Source organism: Toxoplasma gondii, chromosome IX, assembly GCF_000006565.2.
Source record: "Toxoplasma gondii ME49 chromosome IX, whole genome shotgun sequence".
Lineage (NCBI taxonomy): Eukaryota > Apicomplexa > Conoidasida > Eucoccidiorida > Sarcocystidae > Toxoplasma > Toxoplasma gondii.
Window position 1 is genome coordinate 1,467,978 of NC_031477.1, and position 23,532 is coordinate 1,491,509.

General features: G+C 54.0%; 3 protein-coding genes across 3 annotated transcripts; 2 read left to right on the forward strand and 1 right to left on the reverse strand.

Moving 5' to 3' along the window:
• Positions 1–45: 45 nt before the first annotated feature.
• TGME49_265770 (hypothetical protein) lies at positions 46–13,174 on the reverse strand. Its single transcript, XM_018781408.1, has 13 exons — positions 11,232–13,174; positions 7,884–10,647; positions 7,089–7,478; positions 6,412–6,716; positions 6,091–6,196; positions 5,612–5,766; positions 5,104–5,159; positions 4,250–4,362; positions 3,508–3,641; positions 2,853–2,954; positions 2,558–2,623; positions 2,124–2,213; positions 46–1,418 (listed from the first exon to the last, which is right to left on the reverse strand). Exons 1-13 carry the CDS (start codon positions 11,943–11,945, stop codon positions 90–92), a joined length of 6,324 nt encoding a protein of 2,107 aa, XP_018636293.1. The 5' UTR covers positions 11,946–13,174; the 3' UTR covers positions 46–89.
• A 2,398-nt stretch (positions 13,175–15,572) lies between these two features.
• On the forward strand, positions 15,573–18,221 carry TGME49_265650 (protein phosphatase 2C domain-containing protein). Its single transcript, XM_018781407.1, has one exon. It carries the CDS (start codon positions 15,827–15,829, stop codon positions 17,747–17,749), a length of 1,923 nt encoding a protein of 640 aa, XP_018636294.1. The 5' UTR covers positions 15,573–15,826; the 3' UTR covers positions 17,750–18,221.
• Positions 18,222–20,786: 2,565 nt separating this feature from the next.
• Positions 20,787–22,958, forward strand: TGME49_265542 (protein phosphatase 2C domain-containing protein). The gene has a single exon (XM_018781406.1). The coding sequence runs from the start codon at positions 21,032–21,034 to the stop codon at positions 22,829–22,831; it is 1,800 nt and encodes a 599-aa protein (XP_018636295.1). The 5' UTR covers positions 20,787–21,031; the 3' UTR covers positions 22,832–22,958.
• The last annotated feature ends 574 nt before the right edge of the window (positions 22,959–23,532 follow it).

Consider the following 23,532-nt stretch of genomic DNA (forward strand, 5'->3'; position numbering starts at 1 on the left):
TAAAGATATATGTAAATATATATGTAAATATATATACAAAGATATGTCTGCATATGTATAGGTCTTTCTGTAAGGCGTATTTTCGCCTTCTATCTTCGAGTTGAGGCGAGATTTCTCAGCGAGAAAGTTTCTTCTTCGCGGCTGGGGTGTGTCTGGGGCCTCAGGCGCAATCTGTCGAAGAGGCCGGGTGTCTCCTCGCCTCTTCCGGGGTTGTCTCTGTCTGTCCCTCTCTCGTCTTCTCGTGGTCGCTGCCTGCGCTGAGGAGCCTCTGAGAGCGAAGCTGCGTTCAGGATTCTCTCGAGAACTTCCTGTCTCTTCTCTCGGGCGTCTCTGCCTTCTGCGGTCTGGTCGTTCTCGCGTCTTCGTTCGTCGCGCGTTTCTGAAACACTTGTCGCCTCGTTTGTCTCTCCCCACAGCCGGCTGAGGCTCCCAGGTGTTTCCTCGGCGTGGAGCAGAAACTCCGCTCTCGCGCGCCGAGCTGTCTCTCTCAGCGTCTCCACGCGCGCCAGGCTCGCTTGCGCGGTCCGCTTCTGCTGCTTGCAGTTGGCGGCGTTCACTTCTCGCCACTGCAGAACCAGTTTCTCTGCGGAGACTGCCGCTGTCCCCTCCCTTTCCTGATCGAAGAAATGCCAGCTGCCGTCTCCGACCTTCGCCCCTCTCTCTTTTCTCTCACCCTCTCCAGCCTGCCCGCTCGGGAGAGCCTGAGAGAAGGCCAGATGGGAGCGGGAGGAGACGCTTTTGCTGGTTTCGAACGAGCAAGAAAGAGACCGTTTCTCGACCGGCGGGGCCTTGGCTGGAGACGCCGCGGACTCGCGAGGATCTGCGCTTGTCGTGATGTCTGGCAAACCGAGTTTCTGTGTCGGCTTCAACTCCTCGTCTCCGCCACCGTCGAGGTCGGACAGTCGCAGAGACCTCCCATTCGAAGATGAGCTCAGAAACGCACCGTCTCTCTCTTCTCGCCCATCTCCGCGAGATAAACAGAAATTCACCTTGTCTGAGCTGAACTTCGAACCGCTCGCGCCCACCTCTTCCCTCCGTTCCCCCTGTCGTCTCTCGTCACCCTGTCTCGCGTCTCCGACTCTCTCTCTTCCACCTGCTCTGTCTCCTTCGTCTTCTTCTCCGCAGTCTGCCTTGTCGCTTTCTTCTGCTCTGCGCGTTTCTTCGGTGTTCTCGTCTTCGCCGAGAACCGAGCGTTCCCCCAAGAGCGAAGCGAGGGAGAATCTGCGAGAGGGCGGGAGAGAGAGGTCGAAGAGAGAAGGCAGAAGCCGGTGAAGTCGAGGAGACTCGAGCAGCGAGCCTCGTCCTGGCGCGGGAGGCGACTGTGAAGAGCTCTCTGCGCCCTGTCGCCCTGAAGAGAAGTTTCCAGGCAAGTCGCCAGAGCCTCGCGACGGCGCCCCGCGCTCTGGAGTGCCCCAGCGCTGCGAGAGAAAAACAGAGAAATGAGAGAAAAACAGAGAAATGAAAGAAAAACAGAGAAATGAAAGAAAAACAGAGAAGTGAAAGAAAAACAGAAAAATGAAAGAAAAATAGAGAAATGAGAGAAAAACAGAGAAATGAAAGAAAAATAGAGAAATGAGAGAAAAACAGAGAAATGAAAGAAAAATAGAGAAATGAGAGAAAAACAGAGAAATGAAAGAAAAATAGAGAAATGAAAGAAAAACACGGAAATGAAAGAAAAATAGAGAAATGAGAGAAAAACAGAAAAATGAAAGAAAAACAGAGAAATGCAAGAAAAATAGAGAAATGAGAGAAAAACAGAGAAATGAAAGAAAAATAGAGAAATGAGAGAAAAACAGAGAAATGAAAGAAAAATAGAGAAATGAGAGAAAAACAGAGAAATGAGAGAAAAACAGAGAAATGCAAGAAAAACAGGAAAGAAGCGCGCCCTTTCCACTGCGGCTCTCGACAAGGTGTCGACATCTGCCGTCCACGTAGGCATGCGAAGCAGGTCTGGAAGGGGGGTGGCGAGAGTCGAGCAAACGGTGAAATGTCGAAAGACAAAACAGCGAAAGTGTGGGAAAGAAAGCGATTGAGCGAGCAGAGGAAACAGCGAAAGACGGAGAAGAAAAAAGGGGAAGTAAGGGGAAAGAGAAGACGTAAAAAACGAGAGGCGTCTCGCTCACCTGCGAACGCCGACGCTGAAGTTGCAGCAGAAGTTTCTTTTCGTCAACGTGAGGTAAGACTGCCCCATGCAGACGCTGCGCGAGAACGAGCTGAAGAGAAAACAACGGTCGGACGGCAAACGATGGCTGCATGCGACGGAGGTGGAGCGAAACACCTGAGAAGCGAGAGAGCCAGAGAGGGGAAGAGAAAGGAACGAGAAAAAGACAAGCGGACGAGGAACAGAAGAGAGAAAGAGGCATGACAGAGAACGAATGAGAAACTGGACGGAAAACGGAGATGCTGGCACTCCACGAAAGAAACAGAAAGGAAAACGCGAAACAAAACAGACAAGCAACTCGCGCAATGGCGAGAGCAGAGCCAAGGACGGAACAAGGCAAGAACGCGAAGAAAAGAGATGCCTGATCGCTGTTTATGTCTGTACACTTCGACGCACCACCTGCTCTCTCTGCGCTTGCAACGCCTCGAGCATCTGCTTTCCTTCATTGATTGCCTCATGGAGCTGCAAGACACCGCGACAAGCAGCACAGAGGGGACAGGGAAAAACGTCGAGCGAAATAAACCGCCCCAGAGGCTCTCGCCAGACAGCTGCTCTCTCTCCTCCGCCTTACGCTCTCCCCCTCACTCTCTCCCTCTTTCTCCCTCGTATCTTCCGGCTGACCTCCCTTGTCTCTCTCTTGTTTTCTCTCTTGCGCGCGCGCTCTCTTCCTCGGCGCCTGTCGTCGCCTCACCTCGACGCGAAGCTTCCGCAGCCGGCGGCGCTTCAACAACGCGGCTTGCTGTTCTTCCTCTTCTTTGATTCTCTGAGCCTCTTTGTCGCAGGCTAAAAGCTCCTGAAGAGAAGCAGAGCAGTGAGGAGACATTTTTTCTATCCAGACGAGACGACACAGTACTTGAGCAAGCACGACTATTCGTATTATTTTTACCGACAGATTATCAACGCAAAAAGAGACCTGCACAGCATACGCAGTTTCCACCCAAGAATCCTGCAGGTGGACTTGGAGAGACTACAGGGACTTATGCACAAAACTGTCTCCTCTCTCTTCGTTCGCTCTCTCTGCGGACGTACGGCTCCGCAGAGAGAGGCGAGAGAAAACGACAGAGAATCTCGAGATGCGTATCTGTACTTTGTCTCCGATGCAGAACTGCCGCGTCGACACACTTCCTCAAATATATACCGGAAACAGACTTCCAAAAAAAAAGACCTACACACCTACAAATGTATCTGCATATTCACACACATATTTCTCTCTCTCTCTCTCTCTCTATATATATATATATATAGATATGTAAATGTGTATATACGACGCATTCATGCATGTAGACAGATGCACATGCATGCCCGTCTCTGAGCGTAAGCATGTAACGTGGAGAATGGCTTCTCACCTCCCTCAGAGCTTCAGGAGTACGTGCTTCTCCAGAAATGTCTTTTCCCTCTTCGCCTTCTTGTCTCTTTTCCTTTTCTTGGCAGTTTGGTGGATCAGCTGCGGCGTTGTCTGCAGGAATTTTTTCTTCTTTGTCTGCATCGACACACAGTGAACACATGGAAAAGTTGCATCTCGCTGAGACTTGGCGGCCAGTGAGGCGCGCGGCACCGGCGGAGAGTTTCGCTGTGTCTCACAGAGGCGCTTCGATTGCCGTCGAGACTGACAGGCTTCGCGCATGCAGAGAGACGCGAGAGACGAAAAAGGGAGACGGCCTCCTACGAACGTTCTCGCAGAGAAAAGAGTAGAAGAGCGACGATGGAATTTAATTCCTACACAGAGGCGTACACTCTACACGCCACTCAACAGACACTCAGATTTCGAATATACATGCATATATATATATATATATATATATATATGGACATATGGATATATACGCAAATATAGATATAGATATGGATATCTATATAAACACACATACACAGGTAATGGATAGAAGCGATTCGAATAGACCGACGCGGCTCCATAGATGTCAAACATGTAGGCAGATGTCGGATGGCAGAAGAGGCGATTTTCATGTTTCAAAGGTGCACGGCAGTTAGGAAAAAACACAGGGATACAGCGACACTCCAGGACAAGTGTGAGATGGAAGCTGATGCGAGCGTTCTCTTGCTTGAAAGATGCATCAGAGCGCCTCTAACCTTGAGGGAGAGCAGCGAGACGGAGTTGGAGATTTTCGCGGAAGCGGTAGTCTCTCAGGTCCAAGCCCAAGGGGCTGAGAAGGCTGCGCGCCTGCGCCAGCTCGCGAGTCTTGCTGAGCACATGCGATTGCCAAGAGAACACACGCTAGAATAAAAAGAGAATTGATCTGGGGCGGTACCTAAAGGTCCAGGAAAGACGAACACGAGAACCTCAAATCTCCTTCTTTTTGTTACATTCAACCACTGAATAGCATGCCAACTCGCACAAATCTCATGCGGACACACATCTACCTCCTAGTACATACAAGCATATATATATATATATATATATATATATATATGTATATATATATATATATGTATATATATATATATATATACATATATATATCCGTCTTGGGCGCGATGACCAAACATCCATGTGTCTCTGTCTATCTAAAATAAATCAATAAACAAATCAGACGTATATGGATGCGTAGCTGGATTCGTGCATTTGCAGGAAGAAGGAAAGGCTTTTGAAACATGTCACACGAGACACGCGATCGATGAATAAGCGAGAACCAAGAAAGGCACAGCCTCCCAGACAAAGCACTGGAGACTAAGAATGCATGCAGCCAGGTATCAGCGGACGAAAACAGTTTCAAGCAGATAAAACGGCGTGGCGGTGGCGTTCGTTCATCAAATACTGGTAGAGTTTCCTTCATAGTGGAAACAACAGAAAACATTGCGCAGCTCCAGCTCAACAAATGCGCAGTCGACCCTCCGCATGAAGGCGCAGATAGCAGTTTTTGAAGTTTTGTGGAAAAGACAAAGATGAAGAAGACGAAAAAAAAATTCTTTCAGCAAAAACTCACTGTGCGAGGACGGCGCGGATGCTGCCCCACAGGCGCCCGTAGGAAGTCGCCTGCCGCTGCAGATTCCAGACAAAGAGCGAGAGAAGAATGTATCTCTCGTATTTCTTCCACCTTTCTCATTCTTCTCGACCGTTGTTCGACAGCGACAACAGAAACAAACTTCAGATCCACGGCACCCAGAAATGCGAACCGCAAACATAACTGTGCGCAAATGTAAAAGAAGATGAGAGTGCGAAGAGACACACCAACTCAGAGCGTTCAACAGTTGTGTCCATGATTATTTTCGGCCAACTCGGCGGGCATCAGACGGAGCTTACACAGAGCAACGTTCGTACAAAAGCTCAAGACAACAGAAGATGGGAGAACTAGTTGTACAACGTGTATATGTGCAAAAATGAAAAAAACGTTTCAAACCTCTCCATATGCATATATATATGGATTAGATGGAAGAAGATAGATAGATAGAAACACATAGACGTGGATACTTTCCGCTTTTTCAGGATTTTACCTCTTCCTCGAGACACGCGGATTCTTCTGCTCGCCGGGCGGCCTCTTGGGCTCTTCGAGCTGCCAGGAGAGTCTCGGCTTTCCGGTGTACGTACACCGCGAAATGCTCGAGACACCGACGGGTGTCGCGCAGACCTGCGCGCGTTACCTTCTCCGCTGCAGGTGTACATACAGCAGAGGCAGTCAACGTGGCAGCATGCGGGCCCACGGAAAAGAGACGCGCTGGCACTAAAGGACGAGCTTCTAGTGAGTCTGCCAGAAGCACACAGCGAATTCCTCTGCGTCGCAGAGAGACGGAAACCTGTCCTCTTTTCTCCTCCCTCGCTCTTCAGCAGCCAACGTCGGAGGAAAGAGACGTAGAAGAGCGAGGACAAAGACGGAGGGAATAAGGAAGAGACGAAGCATCGGGATGAAGGAAACGAGAAGAAAGAGGAAAGAAGACGCGAACCAGACAGGAAAAAACAGAAGCGGAGTGCCTACCGAAGCACAGCAGAACATCTTGGTGAGCTGGGCTGCTCTGTGCGGTCGGAGGAAACACAGAGATGAGTCGCTGCAGGTCTCGCTTCGTCGTTGCGGCCTCGACGGCCTGCAGAGCATTAGACAGACAGAAGTCGGAAGCTCCCGTGGAGGAGAAATCGACATGGTAGGCAGGGCAGACCGCAAGCGCAGTGAAACGGAGAGACAGCAAGGAAGGCGGCGTCGAAAGAGAAACGAGAACGAATCTCAAAGCAAATCCCGGAGCAAGGTGAAGCAAATTACTTGGAGGGACAAAGGTGCCTGGAAACGCCCTCCCCTTCTTACCTGGAGCATTGGCTCGAAAACATGTTTCATCACAGGCAAGTCCTTTGCATGCAGCTCTGTCTTTTCGCTTTCCCCGCTCTGAGGCCTTTGAGGCGCCTCCACACCCGCCTCGTCTGCCCCCTCCTTCGCTTCTGCCTCCGGCCCGAGAGCACCTGCTCCGCAGTCTCTACAAAGGCGAATGAGTGAAGAGTCTGGCGGAGCTGGACAGGCAGACAGACTCTCCAGAAAGGCAGGAGTACATACACGCGAAGCCTCTGAGCAGCCGGGGAACGGTTCCGCGAGAAAGGCGAGGAAATCGTCCACGCCTGAGGAGGAAGAGCGCATACACAAGACAGAAAAATACCGCTAATGGCAAGCCAGCAGGCAGAGTAGAGAAGTGCAGCAGGTTAGTGAGGAGCTTTAAACGCCGTGTACATGCAAGACGACCAGAGGTGAAAATCGCACTCGAACGAAAATTGACTCAGCGGTTCGCTCACCGTTCAACACCTCATTTTTACATGAACGCGTATATCCATATGTATGCATATATATTCGTGCATTCATATGAATCCATATATATATATATATATATATAGACAGATCATTAGGTAAATAGAATCGCACGTACAAAACAACGGATACAAAGATACGGGGTGCTTTCATGCATGCAGTTGGAGCTACGTATCGAGGTTGTTTACCAGCCTCAGCTTCTCTCTTCACTTTCTCCAGACTATCCTCAGGTGGAGGCGGTCTGTCTCGTTTGCATGCCTCTTGTTCCTCCATTGCTCTTGCTGCCATCTCTCGCTGCGCCTCTAGGGAGAGAGGAGCCAAACGAAGAGAAAACGTGGAGGCGCCTGTGTGGACAGCTTCGAGAACCGCGGAAAGATTCAAAGCGCCTCTCCGGCTTTCCACCTCTTGCCTCGCGAACTCCTCGTGGCTGTACGAGGGGTACCCCAGAGGCAAGGAGTTTCCGTGGAACTCGAAAGGGGGGAGAGAAGGAGGAAACGCAGATGGCGAGCAAGGAGAGAGTTGCGACGGAAATGTTGGCGTCACGAGCATCGGCAAAGGATCTTGGACAAGCACGTCGCCTGGACACCGCAAAGCAGAAAGACAAGCGACTCTCTGGTTCGTCTCGCAAGCCAAGTTCGGAGTACATACACCGCCAATCGCGAGCGGCAGAACCACCGGGTACCCTCGAAAAGATGTTGAGCCACAGATGCACGGGCGCGACGTATACACAGAGACAGACACGCAGTTCATAGATTGAAAGGCATTCAAGCATACAGACATCTGGAGGCATGGGGAGGCAGAGAGACGTCCATCTTCCCGTCGCAGTAGCAAGTTCTCTGCTTCGTTCCTCACCGGAACGGAGTTCCTCTGTGGCACCCCCTCTCCTCTGTTTTCATTTCTTTTTCGTTCAACACCATCCTCCATCTCGCCTTTGCTCCTGTTCTGTTCTCTCCGCGTCGCTCCGCCTTTGCTCCCCCTCTCACCTTCTTCTGCCTGGTGGGAGAATCGAACCGCGTTGGCCCCGGCGTATTGTTCCTCTCGGCTGCCTCTTCTGTCTTGTGTCTCTCGGTCTCTACTTCGCGCCCCGAACAGCCTTTCTGTGTTCCCCTCTTGATTCTGCGCACTCGCCTCCAACCTCGCAGCCTGTCCGTCTGTGTGTCGCCTTCCGCTGTCTCCGCTGTCTCCGTTGTCTCCCGTTTCTCCGTTGTTTCGAGTCTCGAACGCGCATCGATTCATCTCTTCTCGGCAGGCGTTTGCTTCTCTGGCAAGCCACCTCTGCGCGGCTTCTATTGGCTGTCTGATGGGCGCTGACTGCCCCGTAGAGTCCGCGAAACTGCGGTCTCCGGTCCAGCTCCAGAGCTCCGCCCCCCGAGGGGCTCCGATGTCTCCTTTTCTCGGCTTCTCCGCTTCCCGCGGCGCAAAAGTCGGTTTGAACTGTCCTGCGAGGCTGCTCGCGCTGCTCTCTGTTCGGTCAGTCGTGCTGCCCCCAACGCTCACCACAGAGAGCAACAAGGGCGTTGTTTCTCCCCCGGCTCTCGTCTTCTTCACTCCTGGCAAGTTCCTGTCCGTGGCACAAAAAGGAGACGCCGAGGACCCTGGAGCACGCTTCTCGCCTTCGCCGTCCGGGCTCCGCAAGAACGTTTCGCCACCCTCTCGGGGAAGCGGCGACGAGGCCATCTTTGGGTCGCGCCAGCGGCCTGAGGCAGATCCAGAAGCGGCGGAGAAGCAAGACCCTTGCTTCTTCCATGGCATCGTCTTCCCTGCGACAGCAACGGAAGAGGTGGGCTCGCTCGCCTCTGAAGCAGATGGAGGCGCGCACACACCGCCATCCGTGGAGACCCTGCGTTCGCTGTTTTCTCCAGGGACCGTATTATCCTCTGGAGGAGCGAGAACTCGCTGTCTGCCTCCAACCTTCTCTCCAGTACTCGGATGCTCCTGCAGCCAGAAGAAGGCGAAGGCACTCGGATCTGCGGGAGCTCTCGCAGCGAGATCTGCTCTCAGACTCTGCTCCTTCTCTCGGAGAGTCTCCGCTTCGTCAGCCACCTGTCCCCTCGCCCTCGCGTCCTCCACTCCCTTCTTCGGCTCGAGGTTTCTTTGCTCGCGCAACACTTGACCGCTGTCGGGAGTCCACGGAGTGTGAAGAGTTAACGCATTCGATCCTGAACAAGCAAACGGCGAAGGTCGCACGACACGACTCTGCCCGTCTCCACCTCCGAGAGCCGAGGGACCCGTCTCTCCTGTCCCCAGTCCCTCGTGCATGCATGCAGAAGAAGCGAGATGAGAAGAAGACAAGTGAGAAGAAGACAAGTGAGAAGAAGACAGGTGAGAAGAAGACAGGTGAGAAGAAGACAGGTGAGAGGAAGAAAGATGCGAGGATGAACAATGCAACGGGTGGAGACTGCGGTGTGTCTCGTTTTCGTCGGGACTGAGATGTCGAGACACCAAAGAAGAGGAGACGAGGCTGCGCGCGTCCGTCGTGGTGCTTCGCATATCGGCGAGTCTCCGAGAGTCCCGCCCCCGAGGAGACGGCTGGAAAGGCTGGACCAAGCAGACCTCGCCTTCTCGCTGATCAGTCGAGTCCTTTCTCTTGTCTCCCAGAGAGTGTCTGCGCGCCCGGAGCTCCGGCAGGCCTGCGCTCGCACCGCTGTCGGTCCTCGACGCGGGGGGTCGCCCAGCTGTCTCCGTTCGCGTGTTCGTCTTCTCTGTCCCCTCAGGGTCAACGCATGAAGAAAACCGAGAAGGAAAGGTAGTTCCGAGATTCGTCTCTCGGCTCGAAGAGACCGTGCGGAGGCGCGGCGAGGCGAGGTCCGGAAGCCCCGGAGGCGTCGCGTCTCGAATGTGTCGACCTCGTTCTTCTCCTACGTCTCTCCCAGCGCGGCCTCTCAGATCCCTTGCCTGCCCCGCCACCTTCTCTAACAAGGCCTTTCGCGTACCACGAAGCGTTCGGTTCTCGGACTCCAACTCTGGACCCGGTCCTCGTCCCGTGTCTCTTGGTGCCGGAGAATCGTCTGCTGAGTCCCCAGGTTCCCGGGGCTTGTTGCGAGCCTGACGCCGCCGCCCCCCAGTGAGTCGCACTTGGAGAGAAGAATTTGCACTCAACCGGTCGTTCTCCGCGTCGCTGTCGAGGCCACTATTCCCCCGCGAGTCAGTTCTCGAGTCCCGGACTTCCTCCGTTTCAGACGCTCCCCGCTTCCCGCCTCGCTTCGATGCATGCGCTATCGGGGCGCTCTTGTCTCTGTCTCCAGCGACACTGTCCTCGTCCTCCGGCTTCCACTCTCGCCTCGGTCGGCGGCGAGACCTTTCCACCCGATCTTCCTCACTGACGTCTCTTCTTCTCTCGCTTCTGTCTCCTCCGGACCTGCCCCGCCGCGCGCGCTCCTCACGCTGTCTCCTGTGCGCATGCAGAGAAGACGACCGCGCCCGCCGGTGAGAGGCGGCCCGGAGAGGCGCGAAGGCTGGCGCGTCCGCGTCGCCCTTCACCCGCAAAAGGTGCGTCTCGACCGTGCTGTCTGTGTCGATGTCGTCGGCGAGAGACGGTAGGCTACTCCCCAAAACACTCGGCTTCTTCGACCGACTCTTCTTCCCCAACACCGAAGACACCGGAAACAGCGATCCCCGTCGTGGAGACGCCGCGACCAAAACCACTGGAGCCCCAGACGGCAGAGACACTGAAGACACTTCCGGCGCGCCCAGTACCCGCCGCGGGCTCCGCGTCGCCTCCGAGATCACAATTGGACTCGAGTGCCCCTGCAACAAGGATACAGAGTCGCGTGGAGAGACGGAAGAGATACAGGGGGCTGGACAAAAATGATAAACGGGTCTGCTAGGGCAAGGCGGAGACGAAGGAACACTCTCTACACAAAAACGGAAGAGGCGGAAGAAGCAGACGGTGCAGGAGAGTGAGAAGAGAACGCGGATTGAGGCGAGCAAGGCAAGGCACAAACACCTGAAAGAGCAGACGCTGCCGGTCGGTGTGAATGTGTGGCTGCAGACATCCTCTTTTGAAGGCTCTATTCTGATGCGAGGAACGTCGGGTGAGGAGTGATTCTTGCAAAGGGAAGAGCCGACACTCGGAACCTTGACAAGAGATGCAACGAACGACCAGCTCACATGTGTAGACATTGAAAATGGAGTCGCTATTAACATAACAAAAGTCGTGTCTGCTGCATGCGCCTAGCCTCCAGTTCTCCATGAGAAAAGACGCCACACGTCCACACAATCGTCGATGAATTTCCCCCAGAGGTTCCTTCAAATCAAAACCGGAAGGTGTCGTTCTCCTGGAGCGCTTCTTCCCCAAAAAGAGCGAGTTTCGAATCTTTAGTGTGTCTCACCTTCACAAACAGGCGCGGGGTGTCTCGTTCTCCCCTGCCGCTTCTGTTCCGGCGCGCCCTTCGATCGTGTTTTCTCTCTTTCTCTGGGGAAGAGCCTGCGCGACTCGAGCCCGGGGAGGCGTCGGTCCGAGACACCCCTTTCTTTCTGGTTCTGTGGCCGACTTCTTCGTCTGCGTGTCTCAGCAGTCTCACTTCCCTGTCTCGGTCTTCTCTGGCGTCTTTTCTTCTCGCGCGTTCGCGGCGAACGAAGTGCGGTTCCTCCCCCTCGTCTTCCTGTTCTCTCTGTGCTTCCAGACGCGCGCGCTTGCGAGATAAATTCTTCAGAGCGCGTTCGCCCTCTCCGGCCTTCTCTTCTTGGTCCCAGGTCGGCAAGCTGGACCGCGCGTGGCTCAGACCGCAGGACTCCTGGGAGACGTCGGCCCTGTCCCGGTCTTCAGCTCTCTCGCGCTCCAGCGAAGACGAGAGAGCAGCCGCTTTCCTCGACCTTCCGCCGCTCCTCCTCTCCGAAATCGAGAAGGAACGAGCGCGGTCGGCGTCGAGCGACAATCCACGCTTCCGCGGGACGGCCGCTGCCGAGTGTCTAGACACCTCAGGCCGTGATCGTCGCACCCCCGGCTCCTCGTGCCGCTGGCGCTCCCGCTCTCTCTGTTGTTGGCGAAGGAGCATCTTCTTCTCCACCGCCAGCAGGACCGGCGTCGGTGTCGGGAACGACATCGCAACCTGAAGCTGGAACAAGACTCGGCAGAGAAGCACGCGGGGGGCAGGCGGAAGAAGGAAAGCGAGAAAGATGCAAGAGGCGAAACGCGGACAGCCGAACAAGAAAATGTCGGGCTTGCGACTCTGCTTGTCAGGGGCAGAAAGCAGAGAAAGGCACCACAGAGAGGCAGAGAGTTCCAGGCCACAAGCTCCCCGCCTCCACCGGAGACAGCAGACAGGGCGAGGAGAGGACGTGGGCAGCGAACAGCCTGTCTCTTTGTCACCTGGACCCGTCAGCGTAAGCAGCTCGGTTCCGAGAGTAGGTGCTTCGTCTCCGAGAAAATGCAAAAATTTGGAGAAACACGGTAAAGCGGGCAAGACAAAGTCGCGGGGCAGAATCGCACGACAGTCGAAAGAAGCCAAGAAACGAAAGCAGCGGCTGCTCTACACCACGACACTGGAACAGGGGCTACCCTCTGTGCCCGTAGGAAAAATCGCAGAATGTCGCTGCAGTGTATGTACACCTCGGGAGACCTATCAAAACATGTGAGTAGGTTTGGCACCGCTAGGAGGAGCGGTACGCTGAAAACCGAGATTTTCCGGGTAGGCCCTAAACTGGCCTTTCAGTTACGCAAGCCGATGACAAAGGAAATGCGGAAGGCAGGCCGTACCGCGGAAGCGGAGGAACAGAAATTGTTTGCGGAACGGAACACGTTGCCGCCGAAGATTGAGCAAGACGAGAAGACAGCGGCGTTCTGCGCATGTCCGCCTCTCGCCCGCAAAGAGTCGAAAACATTGGTACGGATGCTGACGAATCCAGGACAAAGCTGTGAGCGTACGTATAGAGCTATGGGATAAGCACTTTGGTAGTGCAGTCCCTGCCGCCATTCATTTTTTCTCTTCAGCAACCGCAGTGAATCACGATGAACGGCGGCGGCGAAAAGCTGCGAAAAAAACGGCCAGTGTGGAGGGCGGAGTGACGCCAGGCTCAGGTCACCTCCAGCCGAGGCACACGGAGATGAAAGAGTCGGGGAATCCAAATCAGTTTCAAGGAGAAGAACGATAGAGGACGCGTGGAAGAGAAAACAAAACTGCAGACCGAAGGAAGCAGCTCTGCCTCGGCCAGCTAGGGGGGCCGAGGGGGGAAGGGAAAGGAAAGCCCCCAGAGGTACGCGTCCACACTTATCCAGGCGCTTTCGTCAAGTGCCGGGAGAAGCAATTTAAAAAAAGAACCGAAAGAAGGAACGGGGAATCCTCAGAGCGAGGGCTGACAGGAAACTCTCGTGGAACTCGACGGAATTTTCTCGGTTTGGTACGCGGCCGGTGCGTGCGAGAAGACGCAAATTCCCGGCCGACCATCCTGCGTCCCACCAACACACCCTGAGCTTCGGCAGGGTCGCCGCCGGCGTGGGTGGCTGGCAGAAGGGAAGGAGTTTTCGAGCCGCCCGAGTGACTGTTTTTCACCACTTCATTGGCATCTTTCCCGTTGTAAAAAGAAAAGAAACAATTTCGGTGCACCCGCAAAGCTCCCCGGTCCCTGCCACGTCATTCTGGGCGGCATGCGGCGGTCGCCTTTGTGTATGCCTAACCCGCTGTTCACGGTCCAAATTCAGTGGAAAGATTCTATCCGGATCTTACTGTGTTTCTGCCACGCTGTGCGGATATTCCAGATATCAAGAGCTCACTCCAGCATTAGAAAATCCAGCCGTAGCAACGCCTTCAACCGTAGCCGCTGTTTCAACACGTAGGCGGTCAAGCAGCCACCCACCACAGTGTCTTGTCTGCTGACCATCACTCCGATAGGCATTCCTTGCGGAGGCACTCTCCAGAACCGCTCGTATTCCAAGATAGATTGCCCCCGTCGCCACATTTTAAGATTGATCCCGCAGGCCGGCTGCAATGCGTACAGTTTAATTTTCTGCAAAGGTACAAACACATCTGCCTGTAGAGGCTCTCACCGGAACCACTATTACTCTGGAAAGTACATGCACTGTTGTCACCGCACATCAATATATCAGGCAGACAGCCGCAGCACGCGCATTCTGAGATTCTTTCAGCCGTTCAAGCACTTCTGTCTACTTTGTCTTGCAGTCCTCCACGACCACCGATGATCCTCATGATTGACTGTGGCAAATGGACAAAACTGGATACACTGACTTGAAGAAGGCACTACTAGAATTCAGACAAACCTGCAGGCAGGTCACGCGATATGCGAAGAAACCGCTGATCATTTCAGTTCAGCATTGACTCCAATTCGTCGTGTGTGTCCCGTGCTGCCGGATTGTACACCGACCAATGTGGCACGCTGCCCAGTACACTAAGGCAGCTGGTTTGTGCCAGAGGCGGTTGCAATACCATTCGGATAACACCTGAAGCTAGACACCCCTGACACATTATAAAGTGGGAATCCAATGATCTGTGAAGTGTACGGTCGTCCCAAGCAAAGCGACGACCAGCGTTCACAGTGTTTCTGCGTTCATCTATGTAGAATTTCGTATATCTGGAACGACCTGTCAGCTGCCCGCTGGTCGAAAAATGGCATCCCAGGCATCTCTCGAATTATGGTTCTTCCACAAGAACCAGTTCAGGGCAGCCACTGCGGGCGCTTCTACGACCATTAGCATGCGTGCCTCCTCTTCTGTGCACCCAAGGAGTCCTTCGCTACTTGCAGCTTTTCAGACTTTAGCTCCAGATCCAGGTAATGCGTTTAGTTCCAGAGTACTTTGAACGTCTGGGCGTTTGGTCAAATACATACATCGCACGGGTGTATCCCGCGCCGTGGCTAGGGATACTACGGTTTGTGCTTTGCACTACAAACATAACATGTTCCTGCTGTGTTAACAAGAACAGCGGGAAGCAAACCAGCAATGCATGGTGACCGCCGACTCAAATATGCAGTCAGCAAACCGCGCAATGGTGCAAGAGCCCAAACCACTCCTTGCATATTTGGTCCATCATCATTACACTCTTCTGCTCGTGTTGACTCTATCTCCATGCCAATAGCTTGGCTGACGGCTTCTCTGAGAAGCGCGTTTGTTGTTTCTACTGCTCACGCATCACCGGAGAAAATGCGTCTACCGCATCTTGATGAGCCAGAAGGCGGCATCCAGAAAAAGTTGCGATGCTGCTATGTTTCAGATGTTACATGCACTACGTTGCGCGATGGGGTTTTCTTCGGTGAAATGCCCGGATGTTGCGAGCATCGTAGTGGTTTTCCCAGAGGCGGCAACGGCCATCTGGTTTCTGAAAAATGGTCTAGCGAAACACGTGGCTACTAAAGCGAGTGTGCATCTTTATTCCGTCTTGTTCACAATGCTGACTAGTGACCTCAATTGACCTGAGGGAGTGCTCCCGAAGCCGACGCTCTTCGCTGTGCCGAGCACGGAAAAACAGAAGTAGCGTGCCGCCTGGCGCGGGACAGGTCAGCTGATTCTTTTCAGATGACTCATTTGCGGTTATCTTCCAGGAATGAAGACGTTTTTTTCTTCAAATCTGATTTGTTCCGAGAGTATTCTTACGTAAAAGTTCACATGTGACGGACTCGCCGCCGCTGGACTGCGCCCCTCAAGGCATGCGTGCGGACTCGCCACGACAACGCAGACAAGCTACTCCCGACGAGCAGCGAAGCAGCATTGTGTCTTGCCATTTTCTTAAAAGAAAAGGCGGGAAAAGGACATTTCACCGAGACGTATGTATTATTTTCAACCCGGCGTGAAACAGCAACTTCCAGGGGTGTCCATTTCTCGTCCTCCGAAGAAACTTTCTTCGCGCACTTTCTCGGGCGCCTCGACCGCCACTGCCGATCGACACCCCGGTGTCTTCAAAAGCCGTCGAAGCTCGTCTCGTCGTTTCATCGCTTCCGCCAAAAACTCTCGCGTTTTCCACCATTTCACCTAGAAATGAAGAGCTCCGCTGTGACGGCAGCTCACTGCCAAGCTGCGCCGGCTGCGGCGGCAAGCATCAAACCTTCGCGCCCGGTGGAGACGGCGTACCTGCAAGGTCAGCCAGGCACGCCTTTTCCCGTCATTCGTGGAATTGGCTGGTCTGAAGACCAAGGCAGGCGACCCGACATGGAAGACGGAATGGTCGCGATTTCGAATTTGGCAGGTGTCGCGAACGCCTGGCTTCTTGGAATCTACGACGGCCACGGGGGTCGACAAACGGTGGAGATGCTGCTGCAGAAGATCCACGGCAATGTTTTGCAGCATCTGCGAAGCCGAGCAATCGAACGCTGGCAACGGTATCGCCAGCGAGCGATGTCTCGCCTGCAGGACATTCGCCGGCGCTTGGACGAACTTCACTTCCAGCAACAACTCGCGTGCAGGGACGTTCGAGTACTCATGCCGCCCACTCAACGGCTAGTTGAGTTATTGCGGCTCGGGCGGATTTGCGAATGGGTGCTTCAGTGCGAAGAACCTTCTCAAGAAGGTCGTACGGAGACTGAGAAGAGCTCTGCATCAAAGGCTCCCACACCCCCGAGTTTTTTGACGATCTGCACAGAAGAAGACGTGCACAGAGCTTTGGACGAGGCTTTCGTTCAGACAGACGTCGAAATTCTTCGTGACCGCGTTTACCAAAGCGGCGCTACCGCGTGCGTGTGTCTGGTTCGGCCAGTTCTACGGCTCGATCTTCTGCTGGAGATGCGTCCTGAAGAGATCTCGGATGCAGACTGGGCTTGGTTTTCCGTGGAGCGTCAAAAACCCAACGTCATCCCTGCGTCCACCCCGTCTCGGCATGCCATTGTCCAAGCAGACATAACAGTTGCGCACCTGGGCGACAGCCGCGCCGTTCTCGCTTACACGGACGGCCACGCAGAACGCCTGACGCATCCCTCGGACCACAAAGCTGGATGCGAAAGAGACGCTCGTCGTGTGGAATCTCTAGGCGGTTGGGTCTTCGGCGAGCGCGTCAACGGAATGCTGGCAATAGGACGAGCGTTCGGAGATTGGTCCCTCAAGTTGCCCCCAGGAAAGGCGAATCCCCCTTACTCACCTACAAGCGGAGCATTCGATCGGCTCCTCAATATCTTCGGGACGTCTCCATCGCACGCTGCAGAACAGGCGGCCGCCGAGCGAAAAGAGTACGTGGTCAGCAACGCGCCAGATGTACGGAGTGTCAGTCTGACTCCTGAAAGGCCTGCACAGGTACCTGGAGGAATACGTCGGAATTCCCCGTCTTCCAGAGCATCTGAGTCCCAGACAGCGATGTCAGGACAAGAAACCGGAGCGGGTCGCGTACCTGGGCTGCTCGTCCTCGGCTGTGACGGCTTGTTCGATGTCTGCTCGGACCAAGTCGTTGCCCACCTAGCCCTGGAATTCCTAAGACAGTTAGTCGCCGTTCACCCGGACATGTCACCGTGTGAAGCGGCCAAGGCAACAGCCAGGATGCTCATTGAAGAAGCCATCGGCGTGCGGGGCAGCACTGATAACGTGTCTGTGATGGTTGCCCTCTTTCATTCCTTTGGATTCTCGGGGCGCGATGGGGTGACTCCTTCACCTCAGGCTTGCAATCCTCCTTCGGTTGTTCAGTTCTCATCGCTCTCTGATGGAGTGCCATGTCCTGTCTTCGTTGGAAGAGATCAACTGGGCTGCCCTGCAGAAGCAGTGGCTCGCGACGCTTTAGCAGCTGCGACACCACGGAATGCAAGATGCTTTTCTGGAGGCACCAGCTTCGGTCAATTCGAGGGAGGGCATGATTATGCCGCACGCGTCGCTCCCCCTGGCTTGGACGCAGGCAGCTGGGCAGAACGGTGGCTACCCAAGGGGCTAGCGGAGGGTCTTCAAGAAGCATCACACCGCTTAGCAGCGGTTATGCAGCATTAGCCTTTTTAGACAGGCGTCCCTCCCACGTGCGACGACGGAATGAAAAGGAAGTGTAGGAAAAACCGGAAAGAACCTGCCGTGTCTCCACGACGGACTATGTTCCACAGCATATCATTTTGCCACCCCGGAGCAGCTCTCCGGACTTGCACCGTCACACTGAGGTCATTCCGTTTTGTAAATGAAAGCTGGCAAAATCTGCCCAAGCACCAGAGCATACTCGCTTCATTTTAACACCTCCCTCGTTCTTGCTATGGAGAGGCCTTGCGTGTAATATATGAAAGTGCCCATCTGTTGGTTTTTCAAGTACTGTGTTTTCTCAGCTGCATTTCATTCCCAACTCCCTGAATTTAAGGTAAAATCTCGCAGCGCCTGCAACGCCACGAGTACCGACGTGTCGATAAACAACCCACAAACCCACGATGGCAGCAGAATGGCTGCTACCTCCAGACAGCTGCAAAAACAAGTCTTGATCCCGAACCCGGCTGTGACCAGCTTGGAGAACGCGCAAGTGCAAGGCCGACAACACTGTAGCTTACCCACTAGATTACCTCAGCGGTCGTGTTGGTCTGGCGCAGGAGCAATTGCATCATGGAGACTCTGCCAGCTCAATCTTCAGCTCCCCGCTAGAGACAATGTAACTTAGTAACCAGAAATGGCAGGAGTTCCCGTGGACGTACCAAGGTTATTCAGCCGGCTGGAAACGATGGTGGCTACTGAGACGGCTAGAGGACACCTTCGAAGCTTCGCACCGAGCAGCTTTGATTATGTAACATTAACATTTCTGGCGAACTGTCCCGACCGTGTTCTGCCGTGGAAAGGCAAGGCACTATCGACCTTCTGAAACGCATCGCGCTGTCATCACCACGGACGAACCCTCCGTGTCACTTTATTCGCCACTCCCACAGGTCTAATTGTGGAGCGTCCCTTGCATTGAATGCAAACCGCCGTCCTGGTGAGTTTCTTCGAGTATCTGCACACTTCTCTCTTCACCGTCTCCACTGACCTGGGATATACTCCTGCAGCCACACCAGTGCTACGTGTTCTGCGTTTCCGACAGCCGCAGAACAAGATGTCTTGATCCCCAAACCGACTGAGGCCTGCCTTGCAGCACTCAAGGGAAAGGACCGAGAGCACTGCAGCTTACTCTATAGGTTCTCTCAACACGCTCGCTTGTCTGTTATTGTAGCATCTGCATCAGAGAGGCTCCTCCGGTTCAAACGAATTTCTGCAGAGTTTGTCACACACATCGGTTCGCTTCCCTTATGTCGCCCACTCCCGCTGAGGGTATGACAGCGGAAATTACACCTGCATAGTATATCTACCTGGTGGAGTATATGCGCTGAGTAGCGGGAAATTGTTGCCTGTTTTTTTCGCAAGCGTCTTCGTGTTATGACAGCTTGTCACCGCTTCGAGGCTAAAAAGACATAGAAGAGATGTTGTCTGGTTAACTCTATCGTTGTATCTGAATCTCCGAAAGAACCCACTCGAGAATACGTGGGTTCTGCTCAAGAAACGTAGAATGTACGCGCTGCAGCCAGAGTGCTGGATACGTACTACCGGAGTGCAGCATCACTTCTTAGTCCCTGCAGGGCGTTGAAGGGTTCGTCTCGAAAAACCTTACGTAATATACTCAGCCGATGAAGAAAGCATTACAACTGCGTGTAGAGGCACTCTACAAAACCTCTCGTTTTTAACTCCAAGATATGCATTCGTCGATGTCATCTTCTAATAATGGCAAGGCAGCTGGTTTGTGCCAGAGGCGGTTGCAATACCATTCGGATAACACCTGAAGCTAGACACCCCTGACACATTATAAAGTGGGAATCCAATGATCTGTGAAGTGTACGGTCGTCCCAAGCAAAGCGACGACCAGCGTTCACAGTATTTCTGCGTTCATCTATGTAGAATTTCGTATATCTGGAACGACCTGTCCGTTGCCCGCTGGTCGAAAAATGGCATCCCAGGCATCTCTCGAATTATGGTTCTTCCACAAGAACCAGTTCAGGGCAGCCACTGCGGGCGCTTCTACGACCATTAGCATGCGTGCCTCCTCTTCTGTGCACCCAAGGAGTCCTTCGCTACTTGCAGCTTTTCAGACTTTAGCTCCAGATCCAGGTAATGCGTTTAGTTCCAGAGTACTTTGAACGTCTGGGCGTTTGGTCAAACACATACATCGCACGGGTGTATCCCGCGCCGTGGCTAGGGATACTACGGTTTGTGCTTTGCACTACAAACATAACATGTTCCTGCTGTGTTAACAAGAACAGCGGGAAGCAAACCAGCAATGCATGGTGACCGCCGACTCAAATATGCAGTCAGCAAACCGCGCAATGGTGCAAGAGCCCAAACCACTCCTTGCATATTTGGTCCATCATCATTACACTCTTCTGCTCGTGTTGACTCTATCTCCATGCCAATAGCTTGGCTGACGGCTTCTCTGAGAAGCGCGTTTGTTGTTTCTACTGCTCACGCATCACCGGAGAAAATGCGTCTACCGCATCTTGATGAGCCAAAAGGCGGCATCCAGCAACACGTGAGAAGCTGGCGTGTTGCAGAAAAAGTTTCATCTACAGAAAAGCATGATTGAGTTTTCTCAAGTGCCCGCGGGTCGCGAGCTTCCCCAGTTACTTTTACGGAAGGAGCAACGGTTAACGGATCTCTGAAGAACATCCCAGTCAAACGCGTGTGGCTAGGCAAACGACAGGGTATGCAACTCCACTCCAGTCCCGACTTGATCGGATTGTTGAGTCGTAACAACAGCTGACGACATCGAGCAAAGACAAGTGTCGGTCGAGGCTCACGACATGAGGTTAACTAGAAAACGGCAGTGTGTGCAGCTCCGCTCATCCCGTCGTGACTGCTGAGTGGTAACCTCAGCTGACGAAATCGAGCAGATCGTACGTGGCTCAAGACACGCGGGTGGCTAAAAAAGGCCGGCGTGTGCAACGCGAGTCCCGGCTTCTAGTGAACGTAGCCTGGTGACCCCAGTTGTCCACTCCGACTACCCGGAGGAAATTCGGACTGTTCAACAACCCGTAGCTCTTGCCTGTTGCGAGCCCTGAGAGCGCAGAGACAGTGTGGCTCCTGGCGCGAAGAAAAACTAGTTTTCCCTCCCCATATGATTATTTTTTCCGCCAATGCTCAATTCTACTCCCGATGAGCACATGAAAAGATTTTCACTTGAACAACTCGCCTTCGCACCACCACCGTGTCCCGAAGCTCGTCTCACCATTTCATCGCTTCCGCCAAAAACTCTCGCGTTTTCCACCATTTCACCTAGAAATGAAGAGCTCCGCTGTGACGGCAGCTCACTGCCAAGCTGCGCCGGCTGCGGCGGCAAGCATCAAACCTTCGCGCCCGGTGGAGACGGCGTACTTGCAAGGTCAGCCAGGCACGCCTTTTCCCGTCATTCGTGGAATTGGCTGGTCTGAAGACCAAGGCAGGCGACCCGACATGGAAGACGGAATGGTCGCGATTTCGAATTTGGCAGGTGTCGCGAACGCCTGGCTTCTTGGAATCTACGACGGCCACGGGGGTCGACAAATGGTGGAGATGCTGCTGCAGAAGATCCACGGCAATGTTTTGCAGCATCTGCGAAGCCGAGCAATCGAACGCTGGCAACGGTATCGCCAGCGAGCGATGTCTCGCCTGCAGGACATTCGCCGGCGCTTGGACGAACTTCACTTCCAGCAACAACTCGCGTGCAGGGACGTTCGAGTACTCATGCCGCCCACTCAACGGCTAGTTGAGTTATTGCGGCTCGGGCGGATTTGCGAATGGGTGCTTCAGTGCGAAGAACCTTCTCAAGAAGGTCGTACGGAGACTGAGAAGAGCTCTGCATCAAAGGCTCCCACACCCCCGAGTTTTTTGACGATCTGCACAGAAGAAGACGTGCACAGAGCTTTGGACGAGGCTTTCGTTCAGACAGACGTCGAAATTCTTCGTGACCGCGTTTACCAAAGCGGCGCTACCGCGTGCGTGTGTCTGGTTCGGCCAGTTCTACGGCTCGATCTTCTGCTGGAGATGCGTCCTGAAGAGATCTCGGATGCAGACTGGGCTTGGTTTTCCGTGGAGCGTCAAAAACCCAACGTCATCCCTGCGTCCACCCCGTCTCGGCATGCCATTGTCCAAGCAGACATAACAGTTGCGCACCTGGGCGACAGCCGCGCCGTTCTCGCTTACACGGACGGCCACGCAGAACGCCTGACGCATCCCTCGGACCACAAAGCTGGATGCGAAAGAGACGCTCGTCGTGTGGAATCTCTAGGCGGTTGGGTCTTCGGCGAGCGCGTCAACGGAATGCTGGCAATAGGACGAGCGTTCGGAGATTGGTCCCTCAAGTTGCCCCCAGGAAAGGCGAATCCCCCTTACTCACCTACAAGCGGAGCATTCGATCGGCTCCTCAATATCTTCGGGACGTCTCCATCGCACGCTGCAGAACAGGCGGCCGCCGAGCGAAAAGAGTACGTGGTCAGCAACGCGCCAGATGTACGGAGTGTCAGTCTGACTCCTGAAAGGCCTGCACAGGTACCTGGAGGAATACGTCGGAATTCCCCGTCTTCCAGAGCATCTGAGTCCCAGACAGCGATGTCAGGACAAGAAACCGGAGCGGGTCGCGTACCTGGGCTGCTCGTCCTCGGCTGTGACGGCTTGTTCGATGTCTGCTCGGACCAAGTCGTTGCCCACCTAGCCCTGGAATTCCTAAGACAGTTAGTCGCCGTTCACCCGGACATGTCACCGTGTGAAGCGGCCAAGGCAACAGCCAGGATGCTCATTGAAGAAGCCATCGGCGTGCGGGGCAGCACTGATAACGTGTCTGTGATGGTTGTCCTCTTTCATTCCTTTGGATTCTCGGGGCGCGATGGGGTGACTCCTTCACCGCCGACTTGGTATGCTGCCGCGGCAGCTAAATTCGCATGGCTGGCAGAGGGAGTCTCACGGAACGTCTTCGTACCAAGAGGGAAGCCGCGGTGCCCTGGAGAGACAGTAGCTCGAGGCGCTCTGGCAGCGCATGCACTGCGGGATGCTAGGTCCTTTGCTGGAAATATCAGCATCGGTCAGTTCGATTCAGGATTCGGATAGGCGATACTTGCCGCTCCACCTGGCGTTGGTTCAGCAGGCCGGTGGCAAATACCCCAGGAGATCGAAAGAGGGAGAACTGGCAGTAAACAAAACGGTGGTGGGGGACAAAGCGAGCAGTAACCTCAGGGGCTTTTTCACAGTTTTCGACGCCTCTGTGTTGTACATTTATGACCGACAAGCTCTTCCGCGAGCCATGCCTTCCGTGTCAAACATTCGGTCCGGTCCGTGACAGAGCGCCGCGGCCATCGTGAGAGAACTCTTCTCTGATGCATCTCGTTCGTCAGTTCAAACACAGAGTTTTAGTTTTCGAACACGCTGGTTAAATTTCCGGCCCGAGAAAGGAGGCGTGAAAGGGTTCTTTGTTTTCCACATCAGTTGTGGAGTAAGCGTCAGAAAGAGTAAGAACGAGCTCACCTTACAGCGGAGTATCCCCACATCAACGGGTTCATCGTTAGCCGAATTCCCAACCCTGCAAACTCATATACACGGAGGAACCCAGTCGTGCCATCATCAAAAAAACAACAGTGTGTTAGTAACGCTCTCAGCAGCCCCGCTTGTCTTATGCGTACGAGGAAAGGTACGAGTAACCATACACACGAAAGAACTCCTACGTCGATGGTAGCTTCGACGACCACACAGTCGCACACAAAAGTCGCAAACACTCTGTAAGCAATGTTTCTAATGGGCGTGTGTGCCTGCCC